General features: G+C 38.8%; 1 protein-coding gene across 6 annotated transcripts in view; it reads left to right on the top strand.

The window, feature by feature from the left end:
• SLF1 (SMC5-SMC6 complex localization factor 1) overlaps positions 1 to 13,403 on the top strand; it is a 33,480-nt gene that overhangs the window by 2,390 nt on the left and 17,687 nt on the right. For 5 of the 6 annotated variants that reach the window (XM_083703191.1, XM_083703192.1, XM_083703189.1 and 2 more), the window contains exons 4-8: positions 3,678 to 3,921; positions 5,839 to 6,001; positions 7,187 to 7,318; positions 9,061 to 9,114; positions 12,172 to 12,324. In XM_083703191.1, coding sequence (XP_083559317.1) covers positions 3,678 to 3,921; positions 5,839 to 6,001; positions 7,187 to 7,318; positions 9,061 to 9,114; positions 12,172 to 12,324 — 746 coding nt within the window. The remainder of the gene's footprint in view (positions 1 to 3,677; positions 3,922 to 5,838; positions 6,002 to 7,186; positions 7,319 to 9,060; positions 9,115 to 12,171; positions 12,325 to 13,403) is intronic. The other variant, XM_083703194.1, reaches the window with a different exon arrangement.

Below are 13,403 nucleotides of genomic sequence, written 5' to 3'. Positions count from 1 at the left end.
CATTAAAGGTCTGGAGGATGGCAACACGAGAATGGGCCTTTTCTGCAGTGGCTCCCTGTTTGCGGAATGCTCTCCACAGGAAGGCTTGCCTGGCACCTTCATTGCATATCTTTAGGTGACAAGTAAAAGCATTTCTCTATAACCAAGTCTTCGACTGATTAAATTTTTTTGGCCTTTTAAGTGTGTTTATTATGCCGGATTAGTGTTGGCCATTGTTGACTTTAATAACATTTTAAAATAATAGTGTGTTAAAATGGTTAGGGTATTTTAATGGTTTTAAATTACATTTAATTGGTAACATTTTGATATATAGTCTATAGAGTGCTTTTGGAAGAATGTTTTCTTGTAAACTGTATACAGGTTTGTTTAATACCTATACTCAGATTAAACATTGTAAAATTGTAACCATTAACTACTGAAGATGCACTGAGTATAAACAATCAACTTATCAAATTAGTTCCCTTAAAAACTTTAACGCATAAGAGTTTTAAAAGGCCATTCTAATCTGTTACATGTTTTCTTGGCATCTACATACATACTCTTGGGGTATGATTGTTGGGGGCTGTTGCTGTTGGTTTTTTGTATCTGTGTTCTAGATCTTGTTGCAATTTGTGTAGAATTTTTTCAGTTTGGTTGTGTATTTTTAATGTTTTATTTATGGTTTATGACTATTTTTGTTACGTTGTACAGTTACTCAGCATTTTTTTCATGTTGTAAGCTGCCTTGATCATGGTTTGAACTGGATCGGTGGCATACAAATAAAATTATGCATATGTGTGTACATAACTAGAGTTGGTTGTATTTTATATCTTCTGTGACCTTAAAAATTCTGCAGATACTAATTCTTAGTGAGCACTTTGGGTATTGTACCTATTTAACAAGGTTTTCATTTCATTTCTTCCATATCACCATAAATTTCCCAACAATAACTTCTCTTTAGCTTTCATAGTTGTGGTAATTCTCATTGATCGTTTAACACATTTTTTGCTAATGGCAAAGATTTTGACGAATTTGAAAATAGCTTGTAATTGTTGGCATCCATCTGTCTTGAGAAATAATGGAGTATCTGCTATATCTAGAAACTTGTAACTGCTGCCTCCTGCATTTGTTTTTGCTGCGTTATCAGCACTGAAGTGACCTTTCCGGGGGGGTGCAAGCCTTGGCAGTGTGTATGGAGGTCCTGGGCTGTCTAGGCAACAAGAGCTGCCCCACTCAACCTCACTGATGTGGTCCAAAGGAAAGCAGAGCAATACATTTGGCACCAGCTTAGCTGCAGGAATTATCGGAAGGAGGCATAGAAGACTCCATCTAACAATCTTAGGGACTCTACTCCGGATTTGTGTAGGGTTTACTCCTTAGCCTTTTCCTCTCCCACATATGTCCCGCAAGGCCATGCAGTGAATTGCATTCCCAAACATCTAAGAGGGCATCAGGCTGGGTTAGGCTATTCTAATTTAGGATGCAGGTGGCGCTGTGGTCTAAACCACTGAGCCTTTTGGGCTTGCTGATCGGAAGGTCGGCAGTTTGAATCCGCACAATGGGTGAGCTCCTGTTGCTCTGTCCCAGCTTCTGTCAACCTAACAATTTGAAAGCATACCAGTGCAAGTAGATAAATAGGTGGCGGGAAGGTACACAGCATTTCCGTGCGCTCTGGCTTCCGTCACGGTATTCCATTGCTCCAGAAGCGGTTTAGTCATGCTGGCCACATGACCTGGAAAGCTGTCTGTGGACAAATGCTGGCTCCCTCGGCCTGAAAAGTCCATTTGTCTTTTACTGGACTTAACCGTCCAGGGGTCCTTTACTTTTTTTGTTTTTGTTTTGTTTTTGCTATTCTAGATCCCAACGGGATTTTAATTAAACATCTAACGTGATAAAAATGGAAGGTATCAATAAGTTTAAAATCACAATTTTTCACAAAAAATAGCAACTCGTGCTTTCAGAGACCTGTGGATACACAAACACCTCCTTTCAGCCTCTTCTTCATGTGGGTGTGAACCCAGAGCTCTTATTTGAACTGCGGCGTCTCAAGCTCCATGAAATGACTGCACCTTTTTCCTTGCTGGCCCTAATGCCTGAATTCGCTATTGAGCATGTCTCCATTCAACCATGTCTCTTATTTCCCTTAAGCCTTTCCTCAATACTAACCTTTTCTGGAAAGCTTATGGATAAGCACCTAATCCCTATGGTAAATAAACCAAAGTACCCGTGCCTCTGTTTTCCCCTTTCTTCCCCTGCTTTACTGTGTCTATTTTAGACTGTAAACTCCTTGAGGTAGGGACCTATTATAACTGTTCTTTATAAAGTGCTATACACACTGGACTATAAAGATCAATTATTATTTATATATTTTTCTTGTGTCAACATCAGTAATACAGAAAACGCTTCTGTCCTAGAATGTTAACTCCCTACAAACTTGTTACAAATGCACACTAGTGGAAGCTACTCAAAGGAAACTTGTGACTGATTTTTTTTTCCGTACAAAATCTGAGTGTTTCAGGTAGCATGCCTTTGTGATGGGGAACCTTTTCACCAAGAAATATGAATACAGGGTAATTGTTCCTAAACAAAGAGGCTGAGAGTACCTTTCCCCTCCCCCTCCCTTTCCATCAGATGACTGCTGGCATGCAAAGCTAGCACCTATAGAAGTACCATCTGGTAAAACGTTGCCTTGCAATGGCACAATCTGCTCGGCTCGGCTGTAAAATTGATTAGGATCACAGTTTTAGCTGCTTCACTATGAAATATGCTGTAGTTCGTTTTTATGTAAAGCGTATGGTGTTGCTGTTACTGATTTGAACCCTGAAAGAATGGGAAAATAAGGTTTGGGCAAAGGAAGAAAGGGGACAATACCATCAAAATCACAGTTAAGCTAGCATGTTGAGTACATGATGTGCTAATAGAAGAGAAATCAATTTTGGAGGTGGAAGCTGCTGGTACAAAATAATTCTCTCTAAAATTTAATATTTGACTGAGGTTATAGGGGCCTCCAGAATTAGGGTGGGCATGGCTATAGTTAAACTTTACAGAGTATGTTAGCTGGTGGATGTGTGATATTTATGGTTCACATTTTGAAGATGAAAGGTTTTAGAGGTATGAGTGTCTATCAGCTATATTTTTCTTTTAGAGCACATAGAATAATATATCTGAAATATGCTAATGCAGAATAAAAGAGGGGGTTTCTTAAAGTAAGAATCCACGTGTAGGAATGGGCAGGCATTTATTCTCCTGCTTGCAGTCCTTTGCAAAAAATCTGTTGATTTTTCAAAGCATTTCCCCACCCCAACCCCAAAAAGAATGCTTAGTGTTTTGAAAGTGTGATTAAAGCCGCAATACTATACATATACAGTTGGAAGTAAAAATATTATATTTTTGAGAATATATTATGCATAGAAACTATAAGCATGAAATATTAATTAGTACAAAAATGAAGACACATTTTTTTAAAAAGCTAAAGAAATATTACCCCCAAAATTAGGATCACTGTTTTTAATGAAAATGTGCCAAAACATTTTAACGTTATACAAAAGGTCAGCTACTGTAGTAAGAAATTACATTAAGATCCCCTTTTTTCTGCCCTAACAGAGGTTGTTACTAATTTTTATATTTGATCTTCATTTGATTGCCATTTGTCTGCTGAAAAAAAATCTTTTGTGGATGACAGTTCATTTTCTTTCCAGGAAAGTGGATACTAACCAAGGACTACATAATTAATAGTGCCGAAAGTGGCAGATGGCTTGATGAAACAACTTACGAATGGGGATATAAAATCGAAAAAGTCTCCCATTATTCACCTCAAATGCAATCTGCACCTAAAAGATGGCGCGAAGAGCTCATACGCTCTGGTGCTGCAGGGGCCTTTCACAGATGGAAAGTTGTCCTGCTTGTTATGAATGGTGATAAACTAGAGGATTCTTTGAGAAGGTAGGATAAGACTTCTTAAAACTGAAGAAATTAATATGTTAATTCACTTTGATTTACATGAAAATAGTTTTGTGGGTGTTTTCCTCCCTCTCACTTACTCTGGTCCACAGCAATTCTGCTACAGAGTCGCTTCAACTATAATGTTTTATTTATATAGAGATAATATTGGTGTAGGAGAAACTGTTTGCTATGAATTGTGAAGTGCATTTTGGATGTTTGGGGGTTTTTCCCCTGTGAGTTAGAAGGGATACCCAGCCGCACAGCAAATTAAATAACAATACCACAACCGATTGCGTAGAAGAATCTGCACAAGGGTAACTTCCATGTGGACAAAAGGTCCTTTTCTTCAATCTACAACTTTGTCCTGCAAAGATCTTTAATATGTTTTTAGTAATTGGAACAAATATAATACTGAATTCCAAAACCAGTGTGATTCAGTGGAAAGTATTGGACTTCGTCCACAGAGACCTGGGTTCAAATCTCTATTAGAAGCTCAGTTGAAGACCTAGGACAAATGATCTCAGGATTGTAAGGATAAAGTGAGGTAATTCATGTACGCTGTCCTGTGCACCTTCAATATACATTCTTCAGAATTTATTTTTAATTTACTGTTTTCCCTGCTAAACTCAGCAGTTATTTTACTACTTTTCTTTTGTTTCTCTTTCTGCCCATAGCTCTCCCCATCATGGTCGATTGTGGGGGGTTAACAGGAGGATATGGTACTTGTATTACAGTGTTACGAATCCACCTGTACTGTTGTACCTGGTGTCCTTTTCTTGATGAAATTAAAATTAGTTTCCTTTACTAGTAAACTGTACAATTCAAATCACGTATTGTCATACAGACTTAGGCCCTTGCAAGCCTCAAGTATTTAATAAGAGGCATACAAGAAAACTCCAGCAGAATTGACAGCCCCTTTCCCACATGTATTTGTGTTGTGCTTATTTTCCAACATAAACTCTTTGGGGGAGTCCATGTGGTGCTTTCACACCCTCATTTAGCTACAGCGAAGGAGAGGAAGCAGCAGCCTCATTGTGCTGCCCAACAAACTATAGGTAGAAAAAGGAACTAGTGGGATGCACTATTGCAGTTTGCATCATATGGTTGCAGAATGGGGCCAGGTGTTCATACTGACTGGAGTGAAGATGGCCTAGGTTACACACAGGAGCCAATAATCTGGCATTAGAGATTTGGGGCTTATCCTAACAGGTGCCCTGCTCAGGTCCATGCTTCAAAGTTCTGTGCCCAAGCAACAAAAAGCAGTTCAGGTTTTCCATGGATTGACGTTGGCTCTGATTCAACTTTAAAAAACAGGTTTTCGCAGCGGCAAAAAAAAGAACATTAAAGCGTTGACCATGCCTGTAAAGTATGGATAAATCCTAACTGAATTAATTTTTTTGTGAAAGGATCTTCTTACGTCCACTGTGCTTCCTAGGCTGTATTTGCATTTCGTTTTGTCAGTGTGTGTGTTAGGTTTGGTGTTTCTATCAGGTTGCTCCCATCAATGAGCTTACTTGGAGAGAAGAAAAAAATGGGAAATGAATATTGTCTATTATGGTCATTCCCATTTCTGCCCGTTTTTCACATGGGACTTTTTCACACAGTTGGCTCTTCGCATGTAAATCCGGTAGTAATTTCTGTTGATCAGTTTAAAAACTGTTGTTTAAAAACAACAACCACCGAATCAAGCATTTTGACTATATGAAATCTGTTCAGTTTTAAACTAATGCATTGACAAAGCAAATATGCGTGTTTTGATAGGATTTTTTTAAACTGCATTTTTAGGTATGTGTTCCCTTACCCCCACCACAGAACTAAAGAGTAGATTTATGTTTCCTTTTTTGTATGTTGTGTAGGTTTTAAAATAAGAGTTACATTTTATATTTCCATCAAGTTTATATTGTTTCATTCCTACAGAGTTCTAGAAGCAGGAAAAGCCACAGTCTATGAAGCATTAAGTGCACCAAAGGACATTACTCATGTGTTAACTAATAACCCAGCATTAGATCAAGAAAGAGAGAAGCATCTCATTGGTGTGCCATACTGTCCAGTTGGCTATTTAGAAATTTATCTCTTAGAGGCAAGTACACTTAATATAATGAGAAGCATAATCGAAATACATTATTTTAAATGTATCTGTTGATTTGTGGCAAATTTAAGAGTCCAAATTAAGCCAAATTATCATTGGATTAATATTTCAACTCTGATTTTTATTTCGAAGCATTTAAATTCTCATGAATACTTCAGAGTGAAAATTATCAGACTGCTATTGTATCCATCATCTTCCTTAGATTGCATACAAGACAGTGAAGTATAGCAGCATTAAGGAAATGTTGGACCGTGATTTGCTTTTGTGTGTTTGAGGCTAGCAAATCCTGGCAAGGTTGGAGTTGGAGACCTTGTGACAATGTTTGCCAGGACCTCAGACCACATCTCTGGATCAGTACACTATGTATGTTGATCACCTAACTGAATGCCCACATCTAATAGGGTTGCAAGCATGTTTTTTTCAGCACTGGATTTGGAGTTGCCCTTGGTAGTCAAACATGATTGGTGCATTTAGTCTATGTCTGCAATCCCATTAACATAAAGTCTTGAGCAGAATGCACCTTCCTATCCAACTCAGGATCCAGATGGGAATGGAAATCATACACTTCCTTGGGCCTCTTCTTGTGGTTGTTAACAGCATATTACTGAAAGCCTTGTGTGTGCCTTCCTGAAGATTGGAGCCCATATATTGAATGCTTGAACAAGCTCTCTTTCTAATTATATTTTCACATATTCACAGCTGTTTCAGTAATAGAGCTGTACTCTCTAAGCCAGGGGTGGCTAACTAATGGCCCTTCAGATGTTGTCTGAAGGCCTCATCATCCTCCACCAATAGGACCAATGGCCAGGAATGATGGTAGTTGCAGTTCAGCAACATCTGGAGGGCTACAGTTTAGCCACCACTAGGAAAAGTCCAAATTGCTTGAGTTGGATCCAGACTACCTGCAGGAGGAACCCCTGAAAATGAGCCCCTAAAAAGCTGCTTCAGAAAAATCAGGAGATTCCCTGGAACAGGATGACAGAAGGCACTGGTCACTTTCTTCCAGTGGGGAGGCTTCTTCTGGATCTCAATTCCTACAACAAATGGAAGAAGCCATTCCATTCACCAAAAGACCAGGCTGGATCCAACCCATAGTGTTTTAGCTGTAATTGTCTGTGTTGCTGTATGGCCTCTCTATATTTGAATAGACAATAATATGCTGCATTTATCACCCAGAAGGAAATTAAAAGTGATACTGAAAAATACCAGGAGAACCATCTTAAACCCGAACAGTCAAGACAGGTGATGACTGGCAGGCATCTTGCTGAAATGAAAAATGAACTTATAAAGCATATATATTCTGAACAGGTAAAAACTAGTCTTATGTACATTTATTACTTTTATAGCATAAGTCAACTGAAGAAAAAAGTCTCCACAGAAATAAATGTGGAAGAAAACTGCTTGTACTGTGTAATTTTGCCTTTGTTGTTAAACTAGTGTATAGAGGTTGGGATCCACTTCTTAAAGTCTCATTGAGCAGAGCAGGTCCAATGATGAAATGGCTATTACAAATGCAAATAGTGAAAAACAGAGAATGCATGAGGTCTTGTGAAGGAATCATGAAAGGAATTCTTACAAAAGGAATGATGCCATGTGATAAATAAATGAAAAGGATTTAAAAGCTTTAGATATACAAAAATGATATAGACCCAATCTGTCAATACTGCTTTAATGAAAAACTGTTATTAAGTTGGTGGAGAGAACACGCACTGGAAAAATTCTTCACCTTTCAAATGGGACTTCTTTCTATCAAAAAATCAATCATTGTGAGAATTACAGCTATCTCTAGGTTTAACTACCTTAATATTTAAACAGTGTATTACACCCCCTTTAGTCTCTTAAAGAGATGAATATTATGCACAACTAGGTTAACTGATACCTACTTTGGTAGAGGTGCAAACAGAGTGAAAATGTGGTGGATTATTTTTAAAATCAATATTTTGGATTAATTATTGGTAGTTACTCCCTGTGCGATGGGACTTTCCTTGCCCCCTACTTCCATCTTCCTTCCAAAGCTGCTCATGAACAATAGGGAGCCCTTTGGAAAGGCATGGGATGTGGCGTAGGGGACTGCAGCTAGAGGAAGAAAATTGTGGAAGCACCCCCTACACAAGCAGATGTGTCATTACTTGTGATAGGTTCAGCTGGATCCTAGCTAATGAGTGGCATCCAGCAGTTACAAGAGCAGAAGTCTACTTTAACAACTACTCTTTCCTTTCTGCCTACACCCCAAATATCATTGACTGCATACTGCTCAACTGTCCCGAATTGAGTGGGACATGATGGAATTACAGAAGCTATCCTGGCTTCTCACTGGATCCCGGAATGTCCTGTTTTTTGGTCTGGTCAGCTGGATCCCATGAGAGCTCAGGACCCAGAAAATGAGCACCCCGATTTTGATCAGTAGGATGTTGGAGGGTATAGGGCTGTATTGGGGGGGGGGGCTGCAATAGGGGGAAATTGTTCAAATCGAATGGAGGAAACTTTTTCAGTATATGCATCCAATTGCATACGGTCTAATTACCCGAGTTTGGCTCTGTGCTGTGGGACACATATACACAGTTTGTGTATATGTCTGCCAACATCTGGCAAATTTTACTTGGTTACTTTTTTGTGTTTTACCTCTCTACCCATAGCTTGGTAATGATCTCGGAAAGGACATTGTCTGAATAGTGAATCTCATAAGAACTGCAAAATGCTGCTGATACTGAACCTCAGTTGATATATTGTGTGACTAAAACAAGGACCCTCCCAACTTATTCCGTGTATCCAATGGCATTTCTTTACCCCATGTGCTTACTCAGCAGCAATTCCCTATAAGGCCTGCCACTACCTCTTACGATGTTCACAAAATGCCTCAGTAACTATCCCCTATGAACCTATGACTGTAAACCTCAGTCGTCACCCGGGAACTTGGTGAAACTAGCTTCCAAGTAAACAGCTTTAGGATCAAACAATTTCCTTTGCATTGTTACCATGCACTATGACTGACAAATTTCGAGTAAGCATACATTCTTATTTTAAATCAATAATTTGCTTTTAATTTACAGGCTATGCTAAGAAAATATACTCAAATAGACCAAATGACTCAGTGCAGAAATGTGGTAAGATATGGATACTGGGCTGGGAGGGGAGAGAGAGAAAGAGATAGATGATGCTGGAATAGTTTTAGTTTCTTGCCAGCGATCAGGTTTCAACAAATGCTGCCTTTACCTTTAAATATTATGCTAAGTAAGGAGAGAGGAAAGGATACGAATGGTGGTGACTTCATAGTGTGCCTATCACAGCTCAACATACACATATGTAGCACATTCATGCATGTTTTGTTTATTCCACTTCAAATGCTGCAGCTTTCAAGGGCAATAGAAAAAAACACCTAAAAAGCACTGGCATGCATGCAGAACAAGCAGTCTTTCTATTGCATCTACTGATACTCCCACATATGTATGAGTATTCAAACCTGAAGGAGGTTATGGCTATGGACTCTCCGCCCCTTTTCCCCATGTCTTGCTTACAAATATTGACTGGGTGCACTCCAGGTTCCCATCTGGGGAATCTGTTCTTTTTAGAATTGCAAGCCCTTGTGTTCAAATGACAAGCTTTGCTGCCAATGTAGAATGTGATTCCATCCTTAATTAAATGTATCTGTGTGTACTGGATAGTGTCTGCAATCCAGAGAATTAGCTGAGCTCACACTAAAAGATCCTACGCCCACAGAAATTGCCACATACAAATGTTTTACATAGCAACCCTTTGGATCATTTCAGAGTCCTCAGCATGGGGCAATTAGGTAGGCTTAAATATCTGCACAGCATATCTATCTTTTATAGCTTTTGAAATTCACAAAGGGATATCCCAGTGCTTAATGTATAATTTATGGTAATTCAGCACTTGCTGCTCTTCTTGCTTACGATGGGAGTTATGCAATTTATAAATCTGGAACGCAGCTAGTTGTGATTTGGGATAGCTCTGTGAGCTAGAGTAATGCTGTGAGGTATATGCCAGATTTATAATTTTGTTTTATGAAAGCCCCCAGTGAGTCATGCACTGATCCTCCCAACAACTTATTCCTTGGAGATTGCAATCCTGAAACCCACCTGTACATCACCCATTAAAAAATTTAAGTTTAATAATAGATGTTCTGCAATACGACATAATTAAACAAATAACTAAAAAAAAGTACTTTCATTTTTATTTCTTACTATCCTGTGTTAAACTGCAAATATGGTGGATGCGAGGATGGAAAGTATTTAGAGGAATACCTGGGATAGACCTGGGGTATGACATTGGTAAAGGATTGTTGCTGTTCCCAGTGGGTTAATCCAGTAGGCCAGGGGTGGAAAACCTCCAGCTCACAGGCCTAATAGGCCTGGCAGGGGCCCCAGTTTGGCCCATCAGGCCATTTTCCCCAAACCATGCCCATCATATGTGATGTCAGGTGTGGGGCAGGTAGAGATGCAGGAATCTTAAAAGTGTTCTCCTTGATTATGCTTTGGAGGAACCTAGTGCAGTTGACCCCTGCCCAAAACAGAGCATGTCGAGCTCTAGTGGTCTTATCAGTGCCTATCAATGGTAATAAGCAATAACTTCAAGTTATTGGATTGGCTGTGCAGCTGATTCATGTTAAAAGCAAGCTTGGAGTTACCATCACTCAGCTTGTCCCACTACAAGGGAAAAAATTGTCACCAGGCATGTTGGGTGATTGACAGGGGCACAGCCCCATCAACTGTCAAAGTGGCTTAGTGGGGTTGGGGGATGCAAGCAGGCAGTCTCTTCTTCGCATTTTATTTTTTGTTACAAAATTGGCTGTTCTTTTCCATTTATTTTTTTAAAGTAAAGACTTTGTGTTAGGGTTTCAACTTGGATTTATCAATTTTTTTTTTTTTTTTTCCCAGTTAAAACTATTAGTTTAATTAATTCAACAAAGCTGATGAACTTGATCCAATGACACCAGCTTTTCAAAGTTTGTTTTTTTTTTTTTTTATAAAGATATTTATTAGGGTTTTTTATAAAAAATACAAAAATAATAAACAACATTCCTTTTGTCTTAACAAATTTTCAAACCTTTTTGGACTTCCTCACGTTTCCCGTTCACACTTACATTGTAAATACATTTTTCCAAGCAAATTATCATGTAATTTATAGTCGCTCTTTTAAATGATAAATAATAAATAACAATTCTTCAGCAATTTTTGTTTTCTAAAATCTCACTTATCTTCCAATTCAAATCCAAATTAGTGATGGCCAATTTTTTGTAATCAAGCACCCTTCTTAACATTCCACCAAATTACAATATTTTTGTAAATAAATCTTGAATTTCCTCCAGTCTTCTTCAATCTTTTCTTCTCCCAAGTCTCGGATTCTGCCGGTCATTTCCGCCAATTGCATATAGTCCATCAGCTGCATCTGCCATTCTTCCAGTGTGGGTAAATCTTGAGTTTTCCAGTTCTTAGCGATAAGTATCCTTGCTGCCGTTGTAGCATACATAAAAAATGTTCGGTCCTTCTTTGACACCTTCTGGCCGACTATACCCAGGAGGAAGGCCTCTGGTTTCTTAGTGAAAGTATACTTAAATACTTTTTTCAGCTCGTTATATATCATTTCCCAGAAGGCCTTCACTTTCGGGCAAGTCCACCAGAGGTGAAAGAATGTTCCTTCATTTTCCTTACATTTCCAACATTTATTTTCGGACAAGTGGTATATTTTAGCAAGTTTAACAGGGGTCATGTACCATCTATATATCATTTTCATTACATTTTCCTTCAGAGCATTACATGCAGTGAAGTTCAGCCCAGTGGGGATTTATCAATTTTTAAAGAATTGATTGACCAAAGAAGAGTGTCAATTAATCAAGCAACAGACTGTTTAAAAGCAATCGTTTTTAATACATCTATACGTATAAAAACTATGGATAACTGTTTTCTCTTTCTCTGCCACACTGGAGGAAATGTGACTTCTAAAACTATACCTAGTTTGGCACTTTTGTGCATTCTCTAAAAATAAAGGCTTTCTTTGTGCTTTAGAATTGCCTCAATTCATATGCAAATACAGTTTAATCGATTAACCATCAAACTTAGGAGTTTCTTTAAACGGCCCTAACTTATGTTTATGTGTATCTGATCAGTGCTTAGTCTTGTAATTCTTAGTCTTTCATTCCCTAGGTAAAAAATACTCGCTGTTCTGGAGGAACCAACAATATACTTGAACTACTAGATGACCACTTATTTTCTATAGCAATCTCAGAATTTTTATCTGGAAAAGATCTGATTCCTCCTGCTAAACTTGTTCACTCTCTTTTAGAGCACATACTTCAGGTGAGAATGGTAGCTTATGAGAACTGGTACATTGCAGTGGCTAAGAAGGAGTGGCCGGGTCACTGTTTTCTCTTGTCTTACCTTAGCCAACTGTTTGTGCCTTCAGCACCTCATCTTCAAACTTAGCTTAATACAGTACTGACTTCCCTTACAAGGGTGTTGTAAGGATTTTACTCATACCACTATGTAGGTACTAAATACTATTGTCAGATATGAAGTATGATGTCAATGTAAAAGAGGTTGATAAGTTGTTTTTCCTTTTTCAGTTGCTTTTATTTTTAACCTTATTTTCCCATTTGTTTTCCCCCTAGTTTGATGCTATGGTTTTTAGTATTTACCACACTAAAATCCCAGTTAATGTGTTTAGCACACAACGCACACTGATTTTGCTATATGAATCTTTCTGGTAGTATCGAAATGCTAGCCAGTTTGGCAGGCTGTGTTGGGGAGGCACTTTCCATTGCAGTGAATAAGGAACTTGCAGGAGCAGGAGGCAACTGCATCCCTTTCCTTGTGAATTCTGACATCCATGCCATGGCACTGAAGGGCAAATGGAGGTGCCATGACCTTTCAAGCCACTCTCAGACCTAGAAACTGAAAGTTTTGGAGCTGGCTGTGATTACTTAGTGGCCAAGAACACTGAGTTCTGACTTCAAAACCAAATTCCAGCAGCTAGGTTTGGCTTGCCATTCTTTCCTGTTTGCAGTGTATATACCCTGTTTCCATGTTAGAAAAAGCTGTGTACAGTGGTACCTCGCAAGACAAAATTAATTCATTCTGCGAGTTTTTTCGTTCTGCGAGTTTTTTCGTCTTGCGAAGCACGGATTCCCTGGGTATTAACGGTTTTAAGAAAAAGGAAACAAACTCGCAAGACGTTTTCGTCTTGCGAAGCAAGCCCATAGGGAAATTCGTCTTACGAGGCATTCGTCTTGTGAGGTACCAGTGTACAGTGGTACTTTAGGTTATTAACTTAATTCGTTCCGGAGGTCCGTTATTAACCCGAAACCGTTCTTAACCTGAAGTGCGCTTTCGCTAATGGGGCCTCCCACTGCTGCCGCACCGCTGACGTGTGATTTCTG

This window comes from Podarcis gaigeae (assembly GCF_964106915.1).
Source record: "Podarcis gaigeae genome assembly, chromosome: 11".
NCBI lineage: Eukaryota > Metazoa > Chordata > Lepidosauria > Squamata > Lacertidae > Podarcis > Podarcis gaigeae.
This window is presented reverse-complemented; position numbering and strand designations above follow the sequence as displayed.